The 20370-nt window shown below is 37.9% G+C and overlaps 1 protein-coding gene across 1 annotated transcript in view; it reads left to right on the top strand.

The window, feature by feature from the left end:
- DGKQ (diacylglycerol kinase theta) overlaps window positions 1-20370 on the top strand; it is an 88129-nt gene that overhangs the window by 32453 nt on the left and 35306 nt on the right. The window contains exons 3-9 of the mRNA XM_005529979.3: window positions 302-401; window positions 5033-5118; window positions 5826-5951; window positions 6942-7095; window positions 11592-11660; window positions 18357-18457; window positions 19943-20166. Of these exons, the coding sequence (XP_005530036.2) occupies window positions 302-401; window positions 5033-5118; window positions 5826-5951; window positions 6942-7095; window positions 11592-11660; window positions 18357-18457; window positions 19943-20166 (860 nt within the window). The remainder of the gene's footprint in view (window positions 1-301; window positions 402-5032; window positions 5119-5825; window positions 5952-6941; window positions 7096-11591; window positions 11661-18356; window positions 18458-19942; window positions 20167-20370) is intronic.

The following is a 20370-nucleotide window of genomic DNA, read 5'->3' as shown; positions in this document are numbered from 1 at the left end:
GCTGTGAATCTTCAAGAAGCTAATCAGCACTTAAAAATATATACAATACATATTAATTCCCAAAAATTTAAGAAACGGGTATATTAAAGTACTTAAAATATATACATTAATATATTTAAAATATACTTCTACATATGATTATTTTTTAAAGGATGCTTCATCTGTCTATTTATTCTTGTGCTTAGTTAAGTTTACATTGTATATACTGCCCTGTTGTTGCAAGATAAAGCAGCTTCTATGAGTTTCATCTGACACTTTGGAAGCTGAAATTGATGATGTCTTATGCTTTCTTCGCTGGCAGGTTCCAGTTGCACACTGTTTTGGGCCTCCAGGACATTACAAAAGAAAGTTTTGCACTGTGTGCAGGAAGTCCCTGGAGTCGCCTGCCTTTCGATGTGAAGGTAACTTGAACCCTACTTGTACGGCCATCTGTGTGTCACCCAGTAACCTACAGTTTCACTGCATACCTCGAGTGCTTGAGAGATTTTTGGTTTGTTTACTATCTGTTCGTTGGTCGTGGGAAGGTGTACTTCAAACTAAGGAATAACAAACCAACCACCTTTGATAAAGTGCAAACTTTGTCAAACCTGAACAAAATGCTTTGTTCATCTCTCCCCCAATTTGCTTTGAGCAAGTCTGTGGTGGTGTGCAATGTATCCCTGCCTGAGATGGGCAAAGAATGAGGAGCAATTATGGCAAAAGAAAGACTCGTCCTGTTGCGGTAATTTATTTCTGTTTCCAGTGGAAACATTTGATACAGAGAATCATCAGGTATTCATATTTCTAGAAAAGAATGTAGAATTTCCTGTGTTACTAGTCTCAGATGTCTGTTACTTTTAATGAGGATGAGGTACCTTCAGTGGAAAGATATTTGAAAATATTATTTGTCAAAATAGTACTGCTCTGAGTGTTCTGACATGGATTCTCTGAAAAAACAGTAATTAAAGAAATCACTCAAATACCAGTGATTTTTATTTGAGATGCATGTTGGCATGAGTATATGACTGATTTTCATGTAGGACAGCTCTTCAATTCTCCCTTGACCTAAATGTCTATTAATTGTTCAGTTGAGTTGTGAGGTTAAATAGAATTTACTGTTTTATAGGAATATTACCTCTTAACTGTTTAAAAAAAAAAGTCTGATGAATGAAGAACCAATTTTTCAAGGAATTTTGTTGCTTCCAAAATTTTTGCTAAAATAAGTTTTGCTAAAGATTATGTTTTACTGAATATCGTTTTTCTACGTGTAGGGGAAGCAATCCTCTTTGATCAGGGCATTTTAGACTTAAAATGGTGCAGTATTTCTGTTCCTGCTTTTGTCTGTTGAGTTGCATAATGGAGGCAAAATGTTCTGAGTAGTGGGAATATGTCACTTAGTATAGTCACCATGTGACCAGGAAGGTTTGGTAGGACCAAACCTTTGGTAGGACCAATCATTTTCTAGTGATCTAGGAAATCAAAGTCAGAACCTATGTGCTGTGAGATAGACATAAAAATTTGAAAATAAAATAATTACCACTAGTTACCTCTTAACTATTGCAAATAGCTTGAGTTTAGTGATCCAATTTAGTCTAAGCTTTCTAAATTTTGCTCTCTTACTCTCTTAATTATACTGCATTTGCATTGTATCCATTGGCTGTGGTTTAACCCCAGCCTGCAGCCAAGCACCGCACACAGCTGCTCACTCCCTGTCCCACCAGTGGGATCAGGGAGAGAACTGGAAGGGTAAAACCTAGAAAACTCATGGGTTGAGATAAAGACAGTATAAGGTGGAAAGCAAAACCCACCCACACACAAAGACAACAGAAAAAAACAAAGTCATTCCCTGCTTCCCTTGAGCAGGCAGGTGTTTCACATCTCCAGGATAGCAGGGCCCCCTCACGCCTCACAGTGACTTGGGAGAGCAAGTGCCATCAATCCAAATATCTCCTCCTTCCTCCTTGCACGCAGCTTGAGATACTGAGCAGGATGTCAGATGGTCTGGAATATTCCTTTGGCCACTTTGGGTCACCTGCCCTGTCTGTTACTCCTGTCAACCTCCCCCAACTTCCTCCCCAGCATGGCAGTACTAAAAGCAGAAAATGCTTTGGCTTTGTGTAAGCCCTGCTCAAGAATAACTAAAACATCCCTGTATTATCAATCCTGTGTACAGCACAAACCCAAAACACAGCCCCATTCTCGCCACAGTGAAGAAAATTAACTGTACCCCAGCCAAAACCATCACACAAGTGCGAAGGAATATTTTTTTCAGATATTTCTATTTAAGTGTTTGTGAACATGAAATACATGAAATTACATGTTGTAATTAGGTATTACAGATGCACAGAATTTTTTTTTATGCTTCATTGAAGGTTCTAAATTGTTTTCCTCTCATGGGTTTGACAGTTTCACTGTTTTGGGTGGTGTGACTTGTTCAGTAGCCCTCTTTCTGAATGCTAGTAAGCCTACAACTTGTTTGCTAATTTTTTTTAATGTATTTTAAAAAGGGGGGCAGCTGAAGTTTATGAAATGCACGAGATTCGTCCTTTGTTCTTCAAAAATGCTTGTGGAATTTGTTTAAGAAGTCTAATGTTTTAAGCTGTAGAACTTTGATATCCAGGTGGAGATATTGAACTTTATTCCAATTTTTTTTGTTTATTTATAATAGTTTAATACTTAGATTAATACTACAAATCTAGTCTTGTTCATGTCTGATACTAAATTTAAGAACTTTTCCTGGACTCTTTACCATAATGAAGATAAAAAAGAGGGTTAGGATGGGTAATGATGTCAATAATTTTCTAAACAAATTATTGACATAATTAAATGTACTTGTAAAATAATTTAAATAATTTGTTTTCCACTGTTTATATCTTAAAATAGAACAAACTTTCTTGAAAGGAAATAAAAGGTTTCACCCACATAAATGCTGTCAGGGACTTGTTCTCAGAAACGAGGATGTATGTGTATTAATCCATGGTGAAATAAATACATATTTCATTGGTAGAAATGACAATAGATTGACTCCAAATTCTGCTGACAGTTACTGATTGCTTTGGATAGCTATTTTTACTACCAGATTTCACTGGTGTCAGTTGAACCTGGACTCATGATGGTGAGAGTTGCTCTTCCTTTTATTTCCAAGAAAAAGGGGATGGAAAACAAATAAAATAAATTGGAGTAATCCAAACATTTTTTTGTTGCTGAAGTTTCTTATTAAGCAAGGAGAAGCAGATCTATTGAAGAATGAGGCAGTTAACATTTTAAGGCTTTTCGCTCAAGTTCATGTGTCTGAAATTAATCAGGTTGGGTTTTTTGGCAATCATAAGTAACTTTCTTAGCTAGCTTGAAACAGAAGATCGTTATTCTGTTACGAGTGAAATAATTATGCAGCTTATGGAATGGCTGATAAAGATGATCATTCTTTTTGTAGGACCTCTAATTTGATTTTAACATTCAAAAATATCCTCTTTCCTACACTGGGCTAGTCATCTTAAGGGATTAACTCCTGTGACACTCCTGCCATTTATGTGAACGTATTTCATACCAATTCTGAGCTAGGTTTGGTGCTAGAAGCAGCAGATGTGAATTAAAGCAAGGGTAAAACCCACTCTGTGTTCTCACAAAGTATAGCAAGGGGCTGTGCATGCCTGTGTTGGCAAAATTAATGAAAGAACCCCCAGTGCTTCTGTAAATTCCTTGAAGCTGTAAATTCGTCTATTCGTCACTTTTCACATTAGCAGGAGTATGACTCAAAGCATCTAATTTGCCTGTTTAGTTGAAATGGCAGAACTGCAAAATATTCCTGTTACGTCTGTTAACAGGGAGAAATGTGAGTGGAGGATTCTACAATGTGACTGTGCCACAGCTGAGAGAAGTTCTTGAGTGCAGTGAAGACATTCAGCATGGGGAGCTGTGTGTGTTTGTGGTTGACTTAGTCATGAGTCTTTGCTTTGGTGTGATGGTAGATTATGTCTTCTGTGGGGTTAGAATAACACAATGTTAATTCTGCTCTGAAAGAGTCCAAAGAGATTTCAAATTGGGTATTATTTTCTATGTAAATTAATAATGTTGTTTTCAAGATACTTTCAGATAATGTGCTAATATGTGCAGTTACTACCTTCCAATCTTCAGGTTACAGTTCTCATATTTTTATTATACGCTTGGAGAAATAACCTGTTTGACCAGAACTGAAAAACTATTTGAAAAATTTGATGCTTGTCTCATGCTTTCATTTACTTGATGAAAAGTCAGATGCCTTCCCAGAGCAATACAAGTATTTACAAAACAGCTACAGAAGGATCTTTTTCATCCATCTCTGTCTCTGAGGTCCACAGAGAGCCCTCCTAACACTTGAAATGATGAAGCTAGGTATTGAGATCTATTAGTTATTGGCTGGGGGCGGGGGTGGGGTGGCTGTAACTCATCCCTTGTAGGGATGAAACTGCAGATTCTTTTCTTTCATGTCTGGTATTTCAAGTCAGCTTTTAAATAATGGAGGTATTTTAAAACCAAAACTTGCCTAAAGTTTTACATGCTTCACTAAAACTTCTTCCACCTACAGTACCTACAATAATTTTGGAAGGCAGTGTTAACCTTACTTAGGAGAGTGCTCTGGGGAAATGGTTTCCTTTTTTTTGACAATGAAATAGTGATTTACCTTATATAAGGTGATTGACTCAAAGTAACCTTCAGGCACAGGTATGTTGGGAGTAAGCAGCAGTTCCTGTGAAACTCAGACAAAACTGAGCAGTTGTACACACTTAACTTGATGAAATTGGAAGAAATTTGACAAATGCTTCTTGTCAGCAAAATTAGCTTAGCCTTTCCTGTTTATTTTGTTGCATCTTTTTAACCCAGAGGAAGTGGGGGAACACACAAAACAATGCTGGTAAATGTCTTTATTGTCTATCTTTGCTGAATGTAAAGAGCACAGAGAGAATGTATGGTGTGAAAAGGGTAGTGGAGGACAATTGAAGGGAGGGAGGAAGGAGATGCAGAAAAACCCTGGGGTTTCCAGCCTAAAGAAGTTTTCTTGTTTTTGTACTTTTAGTTTGTGAGCTACATGTGCACACAGACTGTATCCTGTTTGCTTGCAGTGACTGCCGGCAGTGTCACCAGGATGGGCACCTGGACCATGTAAGTGCAGATGCCTCTGCAGGGGAAGGTGGTTGTGCATTTTGTGATCTAGAGACGGAGCGGTCTTGGTCTTGAGTTTCACATGCTACCAGTTATCAAAGCTGGTTGCTTTTTGACAGGCAAAGGACATATGTGACTTCAGAATATACTACAAAGAGTGAGATGAATTTAAATGCTGATATATTCACGATGCTTTTGAACTCTTACTGAAAACTCTGAGGAATATGTGCAACCTCCAAATTAAGAATTAAAAAAAAAAAAAAAAAATCAAACAACTTATATAAAAGTTTGCTTTGCAAAAGCTGGCTTCTGTATGTTGAGCTGTTGGCTGCCTTGTATCCCTGGCAAACATTCTCTTACCCTCATGCTTCCTGCAGTCTGACTAAGGCAAGACTGCCTATTTTCTTATCTTCTCAGAGTACAGTAGATACAGAATACTGATATCATAGGATGTTTTTTTAAAAGGATTTTGTTTTAGTGGACTGTGAAGGAAAACCACTGTAATAAATTTTTTGATAGTTTGATAAATTTTCTTCTTTTAGTGAAATGTAAGATTGTTAAAAATTCATATTTATCTTAAGAAAAACTTAGTGCCCTAGTCTGTTGCTATTTCCTTAGAGCTATTTGAATTACTGTTTTTTAAAGTTGTATTAAAGATGCATCTGTATCTGATTCATGTAATGCTAAGTCGTGATGTGTTCCCTCAGGATACTTACCACCATCACTGGAGGGAGGGAAACCTTTCTTCAGGTGCTCGTTGCGAAATTTGCAAAAAAACCTGTGGATCTTCTGAGGTGCTCTCTGGCATGAGATGTGAATGGTGTGGCATCATGGTATGTTGTGCTGCTGCATGTATTTGTGGGAACCACATATATGTGGGCATGTGCTTATTTGAACAATTGATGTAAACATAATTTATTCACACACTGTATAAATATATATTTTGTGTACACTTTGTAAATACACTTAATCTTATTTACATATATATATATAGTTATGTGTTAGGTGGGAAATTTGATTTTTTAAATCCTCCTCATAGTCACTTTAATGAGCGACTCTCAATGTCACAGTGAAGCTTTGTGTAAATCCAGTGGAATTTAACTGGGCCTAATCAATTATAGATCTGTGGTTAGAAGCCTGCAGTCACTTTCTATGTGAAATCAGAATTTCTTTCAGATCATGAATTCTGCAAGGTTAAAGACTTACCATTCTAATATGTTTTCTCTTATTTCAGTATAGAATAGGTCTTGACCTGTGTGGTTGGGGTTTTTTTAAGCTGTTAATATCAGTTTCTGTGTTTTTCCATTCATATGACACGTGTTTATTTCCTGTGCAAGCTGATGGTACCCTTCAATAATTCTTCTGGAAACCACAGCTTTTCACACACTGACAAATAGTGTGCAGTGCAGATAACAATTAGTCCATCCACTTAATGCCACCTCATATTACAATATGATGGAAGTGAAAGTAGTACCAGATGAGGTGCACCTTTTCCATTTCCCCCATAGAGTGGAAGACCAGAGACTTCAAAATTCTCCATGCAGCTGCATAAAAACCTTTAGTTTTTAATGGAAGAGGTTTGTGATCCTTCCAAGTCTCTTGACATATAAAGACTCCCCATTATTGGCAATACAAAACCCAGATTAAACAAATAAAAATCTAGGGTGAAAGATGGGCATTTAACGAATATCATTTAACGAATGTGATTACAAAAGGTCTATATAATCCCTAGCCTCAGTTACACTATTTCAGTCATATTTTTTTAGAAATAAATTTACTTTCTATGTGTATCACAAGTTCTTAACTGATGCTGTTGTTTATAGGCTCATGCTGCTTGCTATGTAATTGTCACACCAGAATGTACCTTTGGAAGATTAAGGAATATGATTCTTCCTCCAAGTTGTGTTCAGTTGTTTTCTCGCAACTTCAGCAAATTGCATTGTTTTCGAATATCGGAAAATTTGCATACAGAATCAGGTAAAAATTTCAAAGTTGAATGCAACTAGTTGATGAGCATATTTAACCTAATGTCATAATTCAGTTAAGTATATTACTGATAATTTTTACAGGCTTTTGTGGCAATACTATAATTTCTTGCTATTTCTGGGACAGGTTAGGGATTTTTTTAATAGACACAGTGCAAAATGCAGGAACTTCTGTTTACTGGTGCTGGGCAATTTGTACACTATTCTTGAAACAAAGAAAGTGAAAATCCAAAATCAGAAAATTTGTGGTGTTAGTGTTATCATTGCTGGAAACACTTACTTCTTATATCATGTGTACAGGTACTTTTATTTGTCTCTTGGATTAAGCTCCTGTCCTTTTTAAGATTCCTGTGCTGAAACAATATCATGTGTCTAGGCAGGGTAATGTTCTGCTGCCATCTAGAGTGAATGTTTGTTTAACAGCTGTTTAGGAAGAAAATTTTTTTTTAAGCCTGAGGTACACCAAAGTATTTTCTAATTTATATTTTGATTATTACGCACCTGTAAAACCTTTCTTTTGGTGCTTGAATGGAATAGGAAAGGAAATGAAAGGTAGCAAAATACGTTTTGCTCATGAAAGTTAAATATTTGCAACTGCTCATTTCTCAACCTGGCAGATTGCTCTTGAACTTTATGCTCTAAAGTCATGTTTGGTTTTGGTGAGGAGAGCTGATCATGAGCAAGACCCCTGTGTTCTGTGTGCAGAAGCTGTAGCAGTAGTCCTGCTACTGCATGAACTGCGTGACCCAAGGTCTGCATAACCCAGACACACTCCAGTGACCTGTCAAAGGAGGTCTTAGGTTGCTTTTGTGGGTTGGGGTTTTTTCAGTGAGTGTGTTTTCTTTTTCAGTGAATTTGCTTGCTAGTGGTCAAAGATGTAGTATAGCACCCACTTGAAAATCATGGAGTTCCTAATGCTTCCAACAAAAGTACAGAAAAAAAGTTACAAAAGAAATAATCAAAATAAAGAGTGGATGAGCTTGATTGTGCTGCAAGGCTCACTGTGAACTTTGATCAGGTCTATTGTTAGGTATTTCACAAGTGTCCAAAGGGTTTAAGTGAAGATAAAGTTGTATTATTATAACTAAGAGAAGTTAATCACAAACCTTTAAAATATAGTCTTTGGTTTGACTTTTCTGATGTTAACTATGTTTTTCTCTTCAACAGTGGTGTGTTCTTTAAATACGTCAGACTTTCTCTTTTTTTTATTTTTAAATTACCTCTTAATTAAAATTGAACATAGAGTACTTTAAGTGAAAGAATCCAAAGTTTTAGCTGCACCTTCTAGTTTCTTCCTTCAGTATTTTAAGAGATTGAAGAAAAGGTTTTCTATTTTAGGACTTACTCTGCACGCTAAGTGTGTTAGTTCATGTTACACATAGTCAAGGTTTTTTAAAGTAAGAATGCCTTTTTTTGCATTTCTTTAATGGAAAATTTTGTCTGGTGCTTTGAATTGAGAGAATGCAGCCATTAGCTTGTGGTCAGAAGTAGATACATGTGAATGGAGAAATATTCACTAACTTAATTTGGACCATTTCCAGTGCTTTATTGTGACATGAAGGGGGAAAAAAATCAAATTGAATAAAACTCACCTAGTTTGGAAAGCCAGAATACATTTTTGTAGTCCTTAGACTGCATGTCACAGAGGTATAGTGTAGCAACAACCTGAAATATCTGATTTCTAACACAGGTTCTCTTTTCTGTGGCCTATGAGAACTTCTGCCCCTTGGTCTCAGCTCTTCATCATCCAATTGGCAGCATGCTCCCAGGATGGGAGGCTGCTGAAACCCAGGGGAGTAGGGGCCAAGCCATGGGGATGCTCCCCTTTCCTTCTGTTGCACATCTGTTACATACCTGTGAACTTGACAGCTGCTTTGGCAATTGACATCTTTCTTTTTTTCATGGTCAGTGAGCCACAGCTGTGGCTCAGCACAAGGCATGGTGAGTAATATTTGTGGTGCAGCACCTGCCTTGTACTCCACTGTGCATGAAGTGTTTTGTTCTGTGTTACCATAGCTGACAGTTAGCACCTTGGTTTAGCGCCTACATGCTGAATGTTCAGGTACTAGTCTGGTGTCTCCACATGCCTTCTTTTACACCATCCACAGCCTGTTGAGCCTTGCTTCAAGACCTGTTGCTGGATGTTTGCCAATCTCAGTCGTCTGCTGAAGATCAGGTGTCTGCAGGTCACCGCCAAAAGCACCAGATACCATCACTGTATGCTCTATTTCTTTGCCCAAATTCTTCCTCAAAGGCAGAGCCAAGAATTGTCTTGAACTAATTTTCATATCAGCCTCAGTTTAGGAAGCTCAGTGCTCTAGCCTTTTAGTCCTTCTTGTTACTCAAGTTCACAGAACAGACCTTCATTTTCTAACAAAACTCCACTAGCTCCTGGCATGTGCTGAAAGTTACCAAGATGTGTTGTGACTTCAGCAGCTCCCTGACACTCTCTTAGGATGTATTTGATGCCCCTCTGACAATGAAGCAACTCAGGATGGCTGCCCCAGGAGCTGCTGCTGCTTTTCCCGGGGAAAGGTATAGACTCTGGATGGCAGATCTTGTTAAAGACTGTGTGCATGTTAGGGATCTCTTAGGGGAGCAAGGAACTCCTTTGTTGGAAGATAATTAGCACTTCTGTGTGATGGCAGGCTCAATAAGAAGTCCTCCTGACGTGGCATGCACAGAGGGTGCTCCTCTGTTGCCACAGCTGACAAAGGACATGGCTCATAAGGTTGTGGAAAGACCAGTCTGAGGTACCAAAGAAGTGTTGGCAGTTCCTGGATGGGTTGACTGCTGCAGGCATAGCTCTTCCCAAGCTGGTGGTTGGGAAGTGCCAGATGACTTGTCCCGTGCAGTGAAGGAGCACAGCCATCATCATGGACCTACTGGGGACCATTTGTCAAAAGTGTCTTTTGCCACAGTGTAAATGCTAAGCTTCATCACCAATGTTCAGCAAACATCTCTGTGCTGTAAGAGACTTCTTTTAAACTCTTGAGGTACCAGGACATGCAATGGTAGAGCAGTGTGGAGCCCCTTCCTCCAAATAACAAATTTCAAAGAGGTCAGTGAACTTCACTGGAATGGTTTCAAGATGCTGTTGGTGTAGATTTCCCTACTATTCAGACTGAAGGAGAGAGTGTAATAAAAGAAGTCAGCTTCTTTTCATCCATATGGAGAAAGAAGAGGGTTGGGACCACTCAGGAGCAGTCATTTCCTATAGTTATATTTACCACTTCATTTTTTTTTTTTTTTTTAACTTAATTATCTGGAGTGAAATTTAAGAAGGCATTCAGCTTTCTCTTATTTCAGGTTGTTTCAAGACCATACTAAATTTCCCTCCAGTTTGAAACTTGATGTTTATCTGTCAGCTATAACAGGGAAAATATCTCAACACTCTTCATATTTTAAAAGCCAGAGCTCAAAAGCGTTATTGTTGGTCTTTCTTGTAGACATTTGAAGCATTACACAAATATTCAATGAGTTACCTGGTGTCAAGTTTAGGACTACTGCCTAGTACCCTTCTTGACATGCTATGATTCCACTTCTTGGAAGGTGTTCTCTTGCTTTACGATTTTTACTTCTTCAGTACCTCTTTTGCTCTGAGGATTTGCCTTTACTTGTTTTATTTTGTATTTTCTTTCTTGTTTTGTGCTTTGATTTTGTGCTTTCTCCCTCAGTGGCAAAGCATAGCAAAAACTTAAATTTTTGGGAGTTTTGCCTGCATCCCAATCAAGACTGGGATTTTCAGTGGGTGTGAGTGTGAATAGCATTATTTGATGAGCACTTGCATTGCACTCTACTGCTACCCTCAAAGAAGGAAAATTGATCATGTTTGGATTTGCACTGGTCTTGTATGGCCCTGCGTGTCAGGAATGAAAACACAGTGAGGATCTTCTTCACAGAAGTAAATGCAAAATGTTCACAGCATTTATTTTAATCTTTTTTTAATATGTATGGTTTTACAAGGGTGCATTATTTTCTGACATGTTAGCTCCTAGCTTTAGTGAGAGTGATGGGCCTAATGTCAAAGTCCTCTTCTGGAGAGCAGCAATTTCTTTCTCTTTGGGTGTCAGTAACTTTGTTTTTCACTTGTGGAAATTACTTCTATAACACCATTATTTCTGACTGGAAGGCTGGATTGATTTGGTAATTTAAAACTTAATGGAAACCATCCATACTTCTGTGACAGTCAAACATCATGACTTCAGAAAATAATGAAATGCAGTAGTTGCAATATTAAAACTAGTAGTATAAGGATCTCATGTATGCCTTCACTATAGCTACATGACAATGCAGATTTGGTTTTTCTAATGCTGTTTTAATGCTATAAATTATTACCATAAAATAGGTAAAAAAGAAAGTGTGCTTTTCTGACTGATTCCTGTTGTGTAAGCTTTTTTGATGGAAACTGTTCTTAGATGACAAACGCCTTCTCCCCTATATTCAAGTTAACAAAAATCCTTTCTTAAAATGTCTCTCCTTTTACAGATGAGGATGATGATGTTGATGGGTCAACACAAGGATCAACAAAAGATATCCAAATTTCAACCGATTCAAGTAAGCAAAGTTTTAGTAAGGGATGAATAGTCACCCATTTCTTTATTCATATAATAATCTTTATTCATATAATCTTAAATTGTATTGCCTTATGACAAAATATTAAATTGTTATTTTTTCCAGAGTTAGGTTTTAATTTTAGGTCCAGAGTTTTGGTCCAACACATTTATCCAGCGCCTTACAAATATGTCCTTGGTATTTTCCATTGGTAGGTTGACATAAGTGGCAATCTGTTCATTACCTCGACAAACAGGTTATTTCTCTCAACTCAGTAACTGAAGGAAGAAAACATGGTGTTGATAACCCATAGATAAGCAACAAATTTAAAGGGCAGACAGCAATGTCTTTTCAGAGCATTTTGCTTCTAAGTTTGCTGGATCCAAATTTTGCTGAGGACGTCAGGTGAACGTGGTTTGGTTTTTGGCTTGGGCATGTTGCAGTAGACAGGATTGAGCTGGACTTGCTGCTTTTTATGTAGTTAAATTTTTAAGCAGGTGGAGTTTTCTGAGGTTAGTAATAACCACATTCTTGCTTTTTAGAAGATGAGGTAAAACTTCAATTTAAGAGCTTCCCACGCCTATAACCATATTAATAAGTAGAACAACATGGTACATGCTACCTAATGTAGCTGCATGGATTGTGGTAAAAAAGATTCGAAATTCGTTTCATTTCATATCAATAAATACTAATTTATTTATAAATCTTGAAGTTCTTGCAAAATTAAGAGGCTAATTGTGCAAATGCTATTTGGAATTTTAAAAAATTCAACTCAATAAGTAATTAAATCAGGTATAGAAGAGATCTCAAGCATCCTCTTCTTTCACTTTCTTAGTTCCTGAATGACTTTAAGTTATGATCCACTGCCATACTTCCTTATTATGGGAAAACACTCCAACTGCAGTTCATCTAAACAACTTTCATTTTTCAAGTGTTTTAAGTGATTTACGTGGTTGAGTGTGAGGACTTCTGCATTTCAACAATTAAGTCTATTTCCCTTATGACTATCAAAAAGAAAACTGTATCCAGATATTTTGACATGATTCATTGGAAACATTAGTAGATGCCAGTTCAGCTTTAGTTTAGCCTTCCCAAAAGAAGAAAAAAGATAGGAAAATACAAACTTTAATATGTCATTTGTTCAGGCCATCTCTTGAGAAAGCAGCAGTAGATGCTATGTTTTCAAGGGTCATGTAAAGTATCATGAGCTGTGTTTTAAAAAGAAGAGTGGCATCAAAAATTGCTTTCTTGTAGTGCATTTTCACAAAACATAGGACAGTGTAGAGCCCAGTAACTTCACTGTGAGTTAGAAAGCTCAGCTAAAAATACACTCACAAAGATAGTCAGAAGAAGCATTTACTGATAAGACAGACTGTAGTGATGCAGTCCAGGGCACGGCCATGCAGTACCAACCAGCAACTTCTTTAAATGTGACCAGTTCCCTTTGTCTCCTTAGCCTTCTGTTCTCCTATACTAGTTCTTCCCCAAACCACTTTGATCTCTTGCTTTGATTCCTCTCCCAGAGTTCCCCTAACAACACCTGTACCATCCCGGAATGCTTTCCACATGTGTCTCATATATATCCCTGCAAGCTGAGTGACCTCCTTGGTCACTGAGGTGTCGTGCAGAGCTTCCCCTATGGACTCCTCTGGTGTGTGCCACCCCCAGACCATGGGATTGATGACCTTGTGTCGGCTCAGGACATGGCTGCTCTGATAACCTACCTGGTCAAGTTATTGAGGTTCACCTGCCAGCTGTTGTGCTGTTGTATGTCTCTGTGTGTGGGGAGGCATGAGCTACTGAATTTAACATGACGATGACACGGTTGCAGGGGGCTGTACCACTTTCACCTGTCTCTGTATAACACCATTTGTATAACATGGGTCAAGAAGGAGATGCTCACTGCTTCTGTGTGTTGAGTCAGTAGATCTGCCATGTCTTTTGAGATGTTACCATGCTCTCTCTCAAGAGTGTCTGAACTCAATTGCATTCCAGAATATTTAGCTTTTCTTAATTCCTGCTCTCTGTGTTTTAGGGGTACATATTTCCAAAAACAATGAAAACAAGTCAGAACAAATTGAATAATATTGATGAGGAAAGACACATTTTTTCCACAGGAGATAGAAAAGAATACCAAGTCTGTAGTTTAGTATTAGAAGAAAATTTCAATTAGTAGCCTACATTCATCTTTTTACTTTGCTATTGTAATGGGCTTGTTGAGTGAAATGCAAAGTTAGAAGATCCAAGTCTTAATATTGGTAGCTTAAATGTGTTTAATCAACCACTGTATTTAGCCTACCAAGATGCGGAAACCAAAAGCATAAAATTAACATAAAAACAACCATACAGTTTCTGAGTTGATAGATTTAACAGACATACAAGTGGGTTTGGCAAAGGACTCTCCCTGCCCTGTGAGAACCTCTCAGAGCTCACTGGCTGCAAGTGGACAGTCTGAATCAGCCTGCATCCATCTTCTGCAGGACAAAATTCAGCCATCAATGAAAACCCGTTCTAGAGGAGGTTTTAGAGGAATGTGTCTACCAGAGAAATGAGGGCTGCAGTGCTGTCAGCAAGCAGATGTTTCACAGCATGTCCTTCCGCAGCCTCTGTTTTGCCTTGCTCTGGGTACTGTTGATTTGCCGAGTAAGAGATAAAATGGTTTTGCATTAGATAGACCCAAGTCATTGGCTTAGAGTTTGCTTATGTCTTGTCTCAAACCTGCTGACAGTGCAGAGGAGACCTCCACTGTAATTCTGCAAGCAGGAGCAAACTGTTTTCCAGAAGAAGCAAGGACAGCATATGGGGAGGGATTTTTCCCCTAAAGATGCATAAGAAAATGTTAAGCTTTCATAAAAAGGGCCATTGTGTTCTTCTGTAATTGTTTACAGATAACTCAACATGTCACGTGCTCCTCAGCAGATACTTGGAAAGGCTCTAAAAACTAAGAGAAGAAGGGTTAAGAAGTGGCTACCAGAATGTTGACACAGACTTGTGCTTCAAAATTGTTTTGAAACTAGGGGAGTTTGAGCTGCTCGAGAAAACAAGTTCACAGAAGGCACACACCTATGAGCGGCTCTCCTGGAAGAAAAAGAGCTAGAGAAAGAAAGAAGGAAGGGTGGGAGAAAGGAATCTGGGATTCTGAAAGGCTCTCTTCAAGGGCAATAAAAATAAAAATACGTAATTCTTACATACATTAATTCCATGTTATAGGTTATCAATCTTAATACTGAAATAAACCAAAATTTGATAGTCCCCACTGTTGTAATGTGAAGTAGAGTAGAGAGTGTAATATGAAGTAGAGAAGGAGAGCATAAAGCATGTAAATAACACAAGTTGTTTGGGGAAGAGTGGTTCTTGGTAAGCTATGTTGCTATAATTTAGTGTTTTAAGAGTAATTTTCACAAATACACTCAGTATAGGTCTCTAGCTTTCTTAAATGACAAAACAATTCAGGGCCGCATAATTTTCCTATCTCAGTCACGAGCCACATGTTAGTCTTTTCAGACACTGTGCCCTGTCTGCTGGGATTTGGAAGTCAAAGGGAACATGAACTTTGATCTCGTCCAATGCTGTTTTATTATTTTCCCAAGAAATCTTGGTATCTTAGCCACTGAAATCAAATTCCATGCTTTGGTAAATTATGCCTGGAGTTATCCTTTTGTAGTTACTTTCCCCTTAGAAAGGGTAAGCATGAACAACAGGTTATTTTCAGCTCAGTATCGCATAGTAAGAAAAAAAATGATGTGTTTTTCAGGAGAAAGTCCCGATACTGTGTACTCCGGTCCAACAGGAAAAGATAAAAGACATTTAGTAGTGAGGTGCCAGTATTACAAAACAGGCAGTAACTCCTTTAAGTGCCACAATTTGATAAGTGCATCTGTTGTGTATTAGCAGGGGCTTTTATATATATATATACATATATATATGTGTGTGTACATACTAGGTAGGGGTATGTAGACTTCACTTCTGTAACTGGATCATTTTCTAATATATAAAAATTGGAACGGGTAGAAGGAAGAGCTTTACCTAACTTCAGAAGTGGTTATAGTTGAGCTTCTTGCCAAGGGTAGTTAGACAAATCAGATTGGCATAAGACACCCCTTAACTTACATGTGCTGGATGTGCTCTTGACTCAGTGGAGAAATGTATTTCTGGATGACTAATTGCAGTATGTAGCTGTTTGTTCTTTTGTTCATGTGCTTCCTGAAGCTCACGTGCAAGCAAGCCATTTTTCACTAAGTTGCAGCAAAAGTGTCCCCTTTGAGGAGCACAGTGACAAAGTTAAATGTGATTTTTCACTGATAAAGTTGAAGAGGTTTTTTTATGTGATGGATACCAGATTAGCAGCATTATGTTTATTTATCTAAGAAATATGCTCGAGCTTAGGACATTATTACTAGTCCATAGATCTAAACTTATTCTTGTAAACCAGTTTATTTTGAGAGTCAGTAGAACTGTTCTTTAACTGTTCTTAAGACATGGAGAGTTCATAAAAAATTATCTAGTTAAAATTGCTAGGGATTCTCTTAGACCAACTAGTATCTCGTAAGAGCAGACTACAAAGGCACTTCAATTGAAAACAAGTACTAGAACTTGAATGAATGTTTTTATTCTCAGATGGTCGTCTTCTTTCTGGATTGCTAGTGAAAACAGCAGAGATTTCGATAGTGTTACAAAAGTTCATACTCAGAACATCAGCTGTGCTGTCAGAAACCAGTGTTCATTTGTTTTCTCAAGTTGTGTTAGCTCTAAAGAAGGTCACCCAGGACACAGTGTGTCTTTTGGTTAACATTTGTCTATGCTGTAGTTACCATGGAGATCTCTCTGACAGAAATTGTGTTTAAAAGAATTCCACTCCTTCTGGCATAGATCCAGCAGAATTTAAAGGAGTAGGTCACTTTCCAATGCACGCTATGGCCTCAATGCAATGGTTGTTGAGTTTCAAGGGTACTTTAGAAGCAAGAGTTGATGATATTTGTATCTTCCTTATACTGTGACTAAAAAGAAATTGACAACAGACACAACCACTATAATAATTGGAAAACTGAAAATCCACGGTGACACTGCTTTTCATGTCAACAGAAAGAATTTAAAAGTCACAATGTATCTATCATACTAGGCTGGATATGGCTCTGAGCAACCTGATCTAGTGAAAGATGTCCCTGTCAGAATTCTTGTACTCCATGATCCTTGAAGGCCACTTCCAGCTCAGACTATTTTATAATTCTGTGATTTTATTTATTCTGTTTCTGTCTGTTTTGCTTTGTACATGCGTCTATTATACAGGCATCTCTCCAAAGAGTCACAGCATGGCTGAGGTTGGAGGCAGTGTGGAGGTTATCTAAGACAGCCTTCTGCTCAAGCAAAGTGGCTCAGAGAAGTTTGTCATGTTCAGTAAGGTTTTGATTATCATAACAGAATCATAGAATGGTTTGAGTTAGAAGGGACCTCAAAGATTATCTGGTCCCAACCCCTCGGACATGGGAAGGCACACCTTCCACTAGACCAGTCAACATAGCCAATTTTGTCCCAGGAGAGACTAGGATGACTTTGGAGTAGGATGGGAGGCTATACTGGGGACTGCTTTGCTGTGCAGTGAGATATTCATGTTACATAACGAGGATGTCCTTGCACACACATTGTGCCATGACCAGTGAGATTGATAAAGAAGAAATATCCTTTAGAAGTGGACAAGTTTACACTGAAAAAGAAGTCCAAGTGTAGCTGTCACATCTCAGAATAAGGAGAAATAAAGATCATGAGCATTAAGGTATCATGATTTTTCTTTGAGGATTAGAGTTTCATTTTTAAATGACTGCTTTCACGTATAAGTACTAGATAATCCTTTAGTTCTGTGGTGTTGGCTTTGATTGAAGTTGCAGTGCATACAGTGAAGCAGAAATAGGGGGATTAAACACAACATTAGTTTGAGGTGGTTCAAGAGAATTAGCACTGAAGTGTCATTGCTAAGTTATTGTACACTGTGGTCCTTCCTCATAATCTGCCACTGCAGCATTGAGATGCCCAGTGATGCACATTTCTGCCTGGATTCTTGCTTGCTTTTTATCAGTCGTCAGTTAGAAGTGGTTTGGTGGTTTTGTTCCTCCAGTTCCAGTTATCCTTTTTAATCCTTCTGTGGTAAATAGCAATTTGCTAGTGTGTTTCATTGAACCTAAATGCTGATATTATTTGAGAGCAAAAGGCTCTTAATATTTATTCTGTACTACAGAGTATTTCCAAGCTGTAAGGGAAGCATAGAAGTCGGCTCCAGCATTTAACATATCTCCATTACAATGTGTGTTAACAGACTGCTTGATTAACCAGAATCGGCAGTGCTTTGGGAGCTGTTCTAAAGGGGGTAGCACTTTGTCTTGGTCTTCAAGTTGTTCAACTTGTCAATAATAAATACAGTCTTGAATGCTGAAGATGAAGAAGCAATAATATACACAGTCTGGTTATAACAGTTTTATCAAAAGCCAGGATAAAACTGTGATTACTCATCCCTCTTTCACAAACAGTAACAAAACAAAATTTTAAATATTCAGCCTCAAAGCTTGTCCTATGACAAGGAATGTTCCCATGAAGAAACATTTCAGTTTCATTGAAAGCAGGTTTTTAGTAGTTATTTTATACCCTTCCTATTCAGGTCGCTTTCTGATTCAAGGTGTTTGTTAATGAAATACAATTGTTTCCATTCAGGTAAACAAACACTCAAGATATTTGATGGGAATGATGCAGTGAAACGCAATCAATTTCGACTAATTTCAATTCCAAGGATTGCAAAAAATGAAGAAGTTGTGGTAAGATACACAGTAAGGGTCAGTTTTCCAGTGTGATACATATTGTTTCATATTACAATAGCAAAAAGATAATTTTTAGAAATGTAACTCAACAAAAATCTGTGAATGTGCTATATTACAATGTAATTTGACTTCTTCATGTAGTGCTCTTTTTTAGGCCATCTGAGGAAATAGTGGCTTACGTATCTGTAGCGTAATAGCAACCACAGTGTCACATTTTAAGCAGTCATGCTGCTTCCTGGTGTTACTCCTGATTTTACTGATACATACTGATTTTACTGATACAAACAATACAGAATAACCAGCTCCTTAGATCTTGCTCTTTTTCTGTAGTAGTGGTTTGATATTTTTCCTGGACAGCCACCAGTATTGCACTTGAGTTAATCAGCTTTAAACACTAAAGTTTGTAATACTTCTCTCCACCCCTTGGCTGTGAAAATAATCAATTACTGATCACATACTGGCCACTCCCTAGCTTTTCCAGTGCTCCATCTGGGATAGGAAAATTACTTAGTACTAAATCAAGTATGCTGTACATATCTTTGTTTACTGGGCTAGGCAGAGACCCCATGCTGTGAGAGCTAAATCCCAGAGCGGGGAATAGGGTGGTTTGCAATAGAATTGTTCAGGTCTCAGAGTCATAACAGACTTGGCAAAGAAGTCTGAAGAATGTATTACATCAGAATTCTGACAATATAAAGCTAAAGATCATTAGGATTTTTATCTTGATGCTGTGTTCAAAAAAACCAGGAGTTTGCAAAGGGTTTTTAGTGTTCTGCGTGTCAAAGATCTTTAAGAAAAAACTATGTACAGGACTGAAAACACTTTTATTTAGGAGTGCTACTTGCCTTTCAAGCACATTTTACCCGGCTGGTGCTTTTAATAACAGAGAAGAGAAATACAAGTTCTTATAAATGATCTATATTGACTGCAGTATCTGTGTTAGCAGAGGTGCTGCAGGCATGGGCCACTTATGGATGTAAAATTTCTGTGTGCATCTTGCAAGGACAGCCCTTCCCTTTCCTCTTCCCAGGTGTGTGGTTTCAGGGCAGATTTGTGTCTGAGAAGCTCATTAACTTTCAGCATTCCTTAGTGTGAGAAGACTGAGTAGGCAGAGTTGGGTTCAATCAAGTGTAATTTACCATTTTCTTTGTGAAGTAAATCTTACATGCATGAGTGTAGATTTATTGCACCCGAATTTTTACATTTGGTCTTAAAATAAGTATCACTTGCCAAAAATACTGTGGATTGTGTTCAAATACGTTGATATCTCAAATTTTCTTCTTTCATCTTTGCTGAAATTTGTTTTCGAAACTTCACTCTTTTGATTTTATTTTTTTTGCCATTGCTATGTATCCACTGCTCTGAGATTAGAACGTGCATTAAAGGTTCATTTCATAAATCAGTTATCTATAATGTCTATGGCTGTATAGGTATTAATCGTATATTTTCAAGTAAAAGTTAATTTTTCTTGCTGTGTTTTAGGAGGCTGCTTTGAGGGCGTACTACATAAATGATGACCAGCAGGAGTATGAGCTTCAGACCTTTACGCAGCAGGTGCTGCTCTCTGATGATGTTATCAACAGGAATGATGCTGCAGAGGACAGCAACTTGGGCTCAGTATTCCGAGAATCTGTTCCTGAAGCTTGGATCATCAGAGCCAAACCAAAGGATGAGGAAGTAATCAGAATTTATCCTGCCTGGCTCAAGTGAGTATTTTCCTTCTTGATCACAAGGTTATCCTGCTTGACTGCATTTGTCCTCTGTAGTCTAGCCCTGTTTGCTTTATTTATTGAAGCTGCAGAACTCTTAACAGAGTGTAGTTTCTTTTTCTGTATTTCAGGATTCTTCTGTTCATTTTTCTGAATAGGTAGTATGCATAACGTTCATTTCCATGCCTAGAAACTCTTGGG

This window comes from Pseudopodoces humilis, chromosome 4 (genome assembly GCF_049639895.1).
Source record: "Pseudopodoces humilis isolate 2021_Gansu_Grassland_sample_001 chromosome 4, ASM4963989v1, whole genome shotgun sequence".
Classification (NCBI taxonomy): Eukaryota; Metazoa; Chordata; class Aves; order Passeriformes; family Paridae; genus Pseudopodoces; species Pseudopodoces humilis.
This window is presented reverse-complemented; position numbering and strand designations above follow the sequence as displayed.